The 7,954-nt window shown below is 42.2% G+C and overlaps 1 protein-coding gene across 1 annotated transcript; it reads left to right on the top strand.

Moving 5' to 3' along the window:
- Nucleotides 1–2,458: 2,458 nt before the first annotated feature.
- On the top strand, nt 2,459–6,306 carry LOC114910442 (uncharacterized). The gene is made up of 2 exons (XM_029251470.1): nt 2,459–2,670; nt 4,377–6,306. Exon 2 carries the CDS (start codon nt 4,423–4,425, stop codon nt 6,283–6,285), a length of 1,863 nt encoding a protein of 620 aa, XP_029107303.1. The 5' UTR covers nt 2,459–2,670; nt 4,377–4,422; the 3' UTR covers nt 6,286–6,306.
- Nucleotides 6,307–7,954: the final 1,648 nt, after the last annotated feature.

Here is a 7,954-nt window from a genome sequence, read left to right as displayed (position 1 = left end):
TTCCTGCGAGGCATATTCGGGAAAGACAAAGCCTTTGCAGTTGGCTGCGAAATTGAAAGCGTTTTCGGGAGGTCCTCGGGGCACGAGATGCCCTCGGCGAACGCAGACCCGCACCTTTCGCCGTGTGTGGGCGCGAGACTCAGACCATTAACCGCGAGCCGAGGCGGCAAAATATGGGAGATGGAACTAGTAGTGTCCAACGCTTCTCCGTATGTTAAAGCAATATTGTTCAAAAAGTATGCCTGTACCTGCCTATCATTAGCCTGCCCTTTCAGTAAATGCTTATTTTTATTTCGTGTCACACTCTTCAAATAACTTTTTACTTTATTCATGTGCTAAACGTATAGGATATGAAGAAATCTAAACACGCTACTCATTTTTCATATCCGTTTTCTAACCTGCTTTGGCATCATTGTTGCCGTCAGTAGTACTGCTGGTATTAAGTGTAGTAGTAAAAGCTGAAACTCAAAATAATGCATTACAAATTACTAATGTACTTTCCACATTTTTGCAAATTATATAACAGTAATCTCGAGCTAAAACGCCCTTTGGTATTTTAGCTTATTTTAACTCTGTAGTGCATTTTCAAGCATTATCAGTTTAAAAGTGTTCGGGCCGGAATGGAGGAGGTGAGTCACACAGTGGTAATGAAAGCGGAGGAAGGGTCAGATCCGTTGGAATTCTGAGTGGTAGTCAAGAATGCTACGCCGTTATATCAGAATCTGGCCTCTGTAGCAGCCCGTTAACCGTCGCAACCCATGCAACAATCCAGCCACACATTCACACACACTCAAGCAAACATAACGCACATACACGCAGAAATTTTCAAACTAGTGCTGCGTTTTAAGCGCACCTCAGTATCAAATCCTACGCCTAAAGTCAAAAGGGACCTAAAGCAATGACCGACTGCATATAAATGTTATTAGCCGTTGCAACTTATGTGCATTGTGCATCGTGAAAAATCAATTATTTTTGTAAAGAATTGTTCAAAAGGTCAGCTTGAATAATTACGCAATATCAGTAGTGTTGAAATTTAGTTGACTCACGGAGCACATATCTAATAATTCTTTCTTTCTTTAAATAGGCATATTTCGTACATTCAGCTGCCAGTGTCCTTTTAATTATAGTACAAGCGCAACCTCACAAAAGTGGCTGGCATTTCTAGTTAAACTGACAATTAATGTACTACTGGATTTATTGACTTGATCAAGTTAATCATGGATTAATTTAAAGCTTATAGTAGTAGTTTAATTTTTGTTTTCACTTTAGAGGATAACTGCATCCCGGCTTCAGAGAATACAATAAGTGAAAGTCCGTTTTCATCTTCCTAACGACGTATGCATGCAGACGTCAGTGTAACGGTGACATGACAAATAAGCTCTATTAAAAAAGAATTTCAATTCTGACAAAAATACTGACAGTGTTTACTGCACTGTATACTAGCTGAGACTTCTTTTGGATTGTTCTAATAAAAGAAACCCTAATAAAATCTGATAATCCGTTTGTATGGGAAATGAAAGATGGTTTACTGGTTCAATGAAGTGATTTAATAGTGGCATACTGGGTACCTACAACAAGAGAATAAATAAACTGCCAAGGCTGTGCATTCCATTTTACACTCCACGTGCCATGTTTTCTCACATTACCATTTCAGATGGTATGATTTGTATCCCTTGCACACATTTACCTGTGTGTGTGTCTCTGATCAGCGAAAGACCTCGAGGCTCGAGACGACATGAAGCAAATATGCGCATTAGACACAATGTCAGCAACAGAAAACGAATCTGACAGGAGGGGTTGGTGTTGCTTGTGTGTTGGGTGCGCGGCTACAGAGTTAGAGACAGCGCAAACAAAGAGCAGAAAATTGAAGTAGCCCAGGAAATTGAGCGGAAATTGAGCAGCGAGGCTGAACTGCATGCGTCATGGCCGTTCCAGTGGACCGGCGCCCCTCAAAGTGTCGATTAGAGGCACCCTTGTAGCTTAATGATCGATAGGGCGAAGAGGAGAGCGGAGGCTGTGCGGACATTTTCGTTTATTGGCATTCAGGGGTGCGGTTATAAATTCTACTAATGCCCCCAGTTATCTCTGCCACGTATGCAGTATATTTCGATAATGAATGTCATGGTTCGATTATAATTTGGTTATGGACCCGAGAGAGAAACAGAGGGTACCAGCAAGATTAAACGGCTACTTTAAAAACATCTGCTATCTCGCTATATTCCCCCTCCCTTTCATTCCTTCAATGAAAAAAGTATTTCATTCATCCTGTTTCCGTTCATTCATCAGGGCACTGCAGCGTAGCGAAGACTAGGAGTTCGTTTCTGACACGAAAATTCTTATCAATGGAGCGGCTGACGTCAATGAGGAACGCTAATGTCGGGTCACGTGGGCGAGCGGCGCGTATATAACCGTCGGAGTGGAGCTGGCCGTGGTTCTGAAAATATCTGCGAGGCGCAGCGCGAACGAAGCCGCTTTTTTGACGTTGTGAGTGATACCCAAACATGCGATCACATGTTATATTTGGCACTAAAGGCAATACTGTCGGTTGTTAATAAACAATAGAGAATCGCGGGGGAAACCAAATGCAACTTGTAGTAAACTTTCTCGCAAGGAAAGAAGAAGGGAAACAGAAACTTTAAAAGAATATACACCTTTCCGTCGGAATTCCAGGTAAGTGAAGACTTCCAGGTATTCTCACTAATTTGTCTCAATCGCACTGACAGAAGTAAAGTTTTGTAAGAACAAATTACTTATATGGAGTTCAAGCCTGTACAGTTTGAAATGTTTATGGTATTACTCGGACTCATCCTTTCCTCAAGCACGTTGCTAATGAACCTTGGCGAATATGGACGATGGAAATATGGAAGAGGGTGATGAGTACATTTATGCTCAGTTAGATGGTGAATGAAGGAGTAAAACAGAAAATGAAGCCAATAAACAGGACGGTTTGGGACCGTTCTTCAACTATTAGTTTAATGAGGTGCAGAAAGAAATATCTCAATGATATCCGTGGTGACGTTCATACAGGTGCTGCTGTTTAAAAAACAGATACAAAGAACTGTTGCTCCAAAAAAAATCAGCGAGATGATGCAGATAGAACGTATATCTTGATATATTTAGCAACTTCTACGCTTTACAATAGACATGAAACGGCGTTATTTCCTGAGTTGCTCCATTACTACCAACGTTGATAGAAAAACATCAACACCGAAACAGTCGTTGTTAAATGATAACAGATGAAAGATGAAACAAACACTGGAGCTGAATTTACGGCAAGAACGCTGTGTTAAGTCGAAGGACATGATGGCACCACGGAAGCATGGTGGTAAAGAATCTCACTGGTTTCTCAGTATGTACGGTGATCTTCTGGCAAAAAAAACTGGGAAGGCAGTTAAACGTTGGATTTATAGCTATATTAAAGGTCAAAGGGGGAGTGTTATCATTGAAACAATGAAACAAAGTAAAGCTCTTTAGTCTCGTTCAGTTCGGTTCCTAATCGATTTATAACCGGGGGACTGACGTAGGGAACAGCTGTCATGTCAACGGTATATCTAGAATTTTAGATTTAGAATTTTCAAAAATTCCTCGAGAGATTAGATATATTCCCAGGTCAAAATATTCAGTAGGTACATTGAATATATTTGCGAGAAGCTCCACGAACGCTTGTCTAATGCGAGTTCTCTTTTCCGAAGTCCACGCTCAAGTCGGACCAGACCTCTCTTCGTTGGTTGTATATTATCAAAGCCTTTCTTTTGGGGGAAAATAATATGATAAAATTTTAACTCTGCTTACGTTTTTCTGTGGCTCATGTTGTATCTATACAGTGTTTCTGATTAAATCGTATCAATTTTATGGTCTTTATAATTTCTGCAACTAGTAAGTTTGAAAACAAAAAATAATAAACCTAACTGCTAGATTCGTAGCCGTTTAAATTATATTTGACTACAATCAGCTTGATATTTAATAGAAGAAAAACATATTATTCTGTAATTTTCTGGCAGAATGGTTCCATTAAGGATTGCTTCACCATGATTATTAGAACGCCAGCAACACCCGACTTCTTGAACAGAACATATCGTCTTCCATGGCTGGCATAAACAAATGTAGCAACGATTTTTTTTTCTGAAAATTTAACAAAGGAATTCCATCAAGAGGCTATAAATCATGCTTGCCTCTTGCCAAACTTGTGTCTACAGATTGTCTCACTCAGTGAGAATTCTGCTCCACACAATACAGAAGTATGATGAATTTGAGAATTACTCAGACAAGATGCAAGAATGCTCCAATAAACATATAACCAGTTACATGTTAACTGCTGGTCTCTTTGGAAATGCAACTGCTATATCATTCTATGTGTGTTTGTGTGTTTCTGTCAGGTGCGTCAGCTCCACCCCCTCTCCCCACTCTTCACTTTGATTGGTCATGACCCTGTCCCAGCATACCTCTAGTGCTCCGATCCTACTGCTCATCTTGTACAGTGTCATTCAACGCCTCACTGTCGGCATCCCCGTGGTTGGGGACAAGAACAGCAATGCAGCAGGTCCCTCAGATGCAACCCTGTCATGGCCAGCACAAGCAGAGGCAGGGGATTGGTGGAAAAAGGGGGTAAACCTTGGCCAGGTACCCCAGGAGAAGGTTTTCGAAAATGTGGACCCAAGGACCATTGCTGTCGCTCTTCTTGAGTCCCTCATCAAGCCAGGAGAGCAGATGGGGAATGGGAAAATTGGAGGAGAGAAGACCACACTAGGAGGATTATGGAACACTGGTGACCATGCTTTATCAGGCCCAGCTACTGATGCCTCTTATCAAGGGTATAAGCAACCTGAGGGGGAGGGACAGGTGGTAGAGAACAGGGCAGTGGCAGAAGGAACAGAACTGCAGAAGGAGCAAGAGCTAGGACCAACCAGTGGTCAAATTGAGGACGGTCAGGAAGAGGCAGTGGGTGAGCAGAAGCTGGACAATGGATTGCAGCAAGATATGGAGGAAAAGGGGATGGTGAGAAGCCTGCAAACCTTTCTAGAAAAGCTACAGAGACATGCCAGAGATGACAAGGAGGCAGGAGATGTTTCACTCAATCGAGAAGTTCGGGGTTACTTTCCAAATATAGATCTGGGCCTACAGGACAATGAGATACTTCCCCCATTAAAGGGCTACAAGCTGTACAACCAGCAGCTGGCCCAGGCAGGGAAAAAGCTGAAGTGGCAGGAGGAGAAAACCAGGAAGACCCAACCAGTGTTTAGTGACACAAATTTCATGCGTGACTTTGAGGAGGGAGAGGATGATGCAGATGATGATGAAGAAGAGTTCCTGACACGTGAAGAAGAGGAAGCTAGGGCTCGTGCAGAGCAAGAAGAGGTTAGGAGACAGGCAGCTGAGGCCCAGAGGGCTCGTGCTGAAGAGGAGAGGCTGGCAGACATTGCATCAGACCATGTGCTGCAGTACATGGTGAAGAAACAGGCAGCAGGGTATGCCAACAAGAGGAGGAAGGCTGCCCTGGCAAGCAATGCTGTGGAAGACAAACGGTCAGAAGAGGAAGAAGATGATGATGATGATATTGACCCTCAAACTATTGATAAGCTGATTGAGATTTCCAGCAAGCTACATCTGCCAGCTGATGATGTGGTTGACATCATCAGTGACGTGGAGGAGAAGAAGAAGAGAAAAGATGCACCACAGAATTTCCCTCGCTACCGTCCACTGGTTCCTCCACCAGTACCAGCATCTCACTACTCTTCCCCTATCAGGTCACACCCCCTCATCAGACCATATGGAAAGTGGTTCAAGAGCAAAGCTAAGACTAAGTCATGGAAGCCAGATTTCTGGTCCAAGCCTCAGAAGCAATTGTTGGCTTACCCTTCTTACCAATTCTACCAGAAGCCTTACCGCGCCTATTACCCCATCTACTTCCAACCACCCAAGCCAAAACCTCGTTATTATGCCAAGTCAAGACTATCCTTTGGTGAATTGCTGGAGAACTCCATGGATCAGGACTTTGACATCCCAAAACGCAGGTACCAACCCTGGAACCAGCTACGGTTCAGAAAACGCCCTGCCCACCCACAGAGCCCTTACATCTCCAACTACATTCTCCCCCATCCTCGGACATACCAAGCTCGTCCTATTGCTAAGCCACGGTCAACATCATATATGCACCCTTCTCCTTACTATTCTATGGTTGGCCAGGATGACAGCTACTATGACCTGACAGGGGCACAGCAGGACAGTGATGAGGAGCTGGAAAACTTTATTGAGAAGGTATACCTGAAACGCAGATTGTTTCAGTAAAAATGGATCTAGGCAAAACTGAAGGGCAGAAGATAAGATGAAGGACAGAGAGAAGCAAAGACAACTGTGGAAAGATTACATTTGTTTTTTCCACTTTGTTGTGTTGTATTCAGAAATGGGAAGCCTTATTTATTTATTTACATTCTCTTTTCTTGTTCACTGGTCTCCATCTTGATTTAGGTGCCTCTAATGTGGGTTTGGTCTTGAATGAGTGGAGTTACATTTTAAAAGAAAAACATGCCGATGCAAGAAACACAGCTTGTTAATTTTATTTTCATTGTTTGCCATATATGCTGTACCTAACATCAAACCTTTATCCTGCCTTCACCCTGACACACACACACACACACACACACACACACACACACACACACACGCAAGCAGAGCAAGCTAGCCTGTGGCAAAACCTGTAATATTAATACCAATTTGCACTGAGGAAAAAAAAACAATAGAAATCCAGTTAAAGGAGATTAAAGTCCTATATGCAGTCCCTTACTGAAGTATTTTTCTGTGCCAGGTAATTAACTATTGCTTTATAATCTAAGAAACACCTCTTGTTTGTTTCTGTGTCAGGTATGTACAGGTATTTTTTAATGATCAATTTCTTTTTTAATCAGCTTCCTTTTTTTCCATGAAGTGGTGCACATTCATACATTCCAATGGCTAAAAGGAATCTAAACTTTATAAATGCAAGCTGTGTCAACAGAGTTCTATTGCCTTATCCTCCCCTATCAAAAGTCGTATTGCAGAAGACAGTGAAACATCAGACCTCAGGTACAAGGATGTGTTCTCACCACGTCCTTTGTATTTTGGAGATGTGTACTGCAATTTGTGCGCCTTCTTCATAAAACTGTTTTCTGGCTGCCTTGTAGAGGTTCCTCCTCATAGCAAGGCTTTGAAAAGCTCAGTGAACTTAGTTTGGACCAGTCAAGAAAGTTTTGATCTACAGTGAGCCAGAGGTGTGATAGGGTATTGACTTTGCTGGCCTTCTCTTTGTCCCTGTCTTCCCCGTAATGATCCTGCTCTCCCACTTGTCCCACTGCCTCCTTCACCATTTGAGCTCCTCTCATTTCTCTCTCTGAAGAAGTGCTTTTCTCTCTATATCCACAATCCCAAAACTACCACAATTTTTGGATTAAAAATGAAAAAGAAATAATGCTCATTTCAATCAGCAGTTGCAAAGACAGAATTATTTACTAAAAACACTTTCTTGGATAAACTATTCTGTGGCTTCAAAGGACATACTGAGGTATAGAGTATGCATGTTCCTCATGTGTTTATTAATTTGTTTCCCGGCCATCAAAACATCTTGGATTAAGACACACAAATAGTGTGACAAATGTCTCCACCCCCTCTGCTCTGTTTAACTACAAGGAGCCCAGACAGGTTCTGAAATTTCCACTTAAACAAGTGAAAGGTAACATGAAAGGTGAACTGGAGAAGGAACTTTTCAACTAAAAATGGAGAAAGGGGGGAAGAAATGGGAGGGAGAGGACTGAGGAGACAAAGGAATTGAGAGAGGGGTTGGAGAAGAGGGACGAGAGGGATGAGAGATGAAAGAATGGAAGGAGAAGCAGAAAAAAAGATTGCACGTTTGTGTGTACTTGCATCTCTAAAAAACAAAAAAAAGGGAAAACATTTTACTTCTTTGAATAAATTGTTATCATTA

Source organism: Scleropages formosus, chromosome 4, assembly GCF_900964775.1.
Source record: "Scleropages formosus chromosome 4, fSclFor1.1, whole genome shotgun sequence".
NCBI lineage: Eukaryota > Metazoa > Chordata > Actinopteri > Osteoglossiformes > Osteoglossidae > Scleropages > Scleropages formosus.
The sequence above is the reverse complement of the archived record's forward strand: the minus strand, read 5'-3'. Positions and strand labels throughout refer to the sequence as shown.

Excerpts from the sequence above, each read along its gene's own strand:
- LOC114910442 (XM_029251470.1), top strand. The coding sequence starts at position 4,423 with ATGACCCTGTCCCAGCATACCTCTAGTGCTCCGATCCTACTGCTCATC.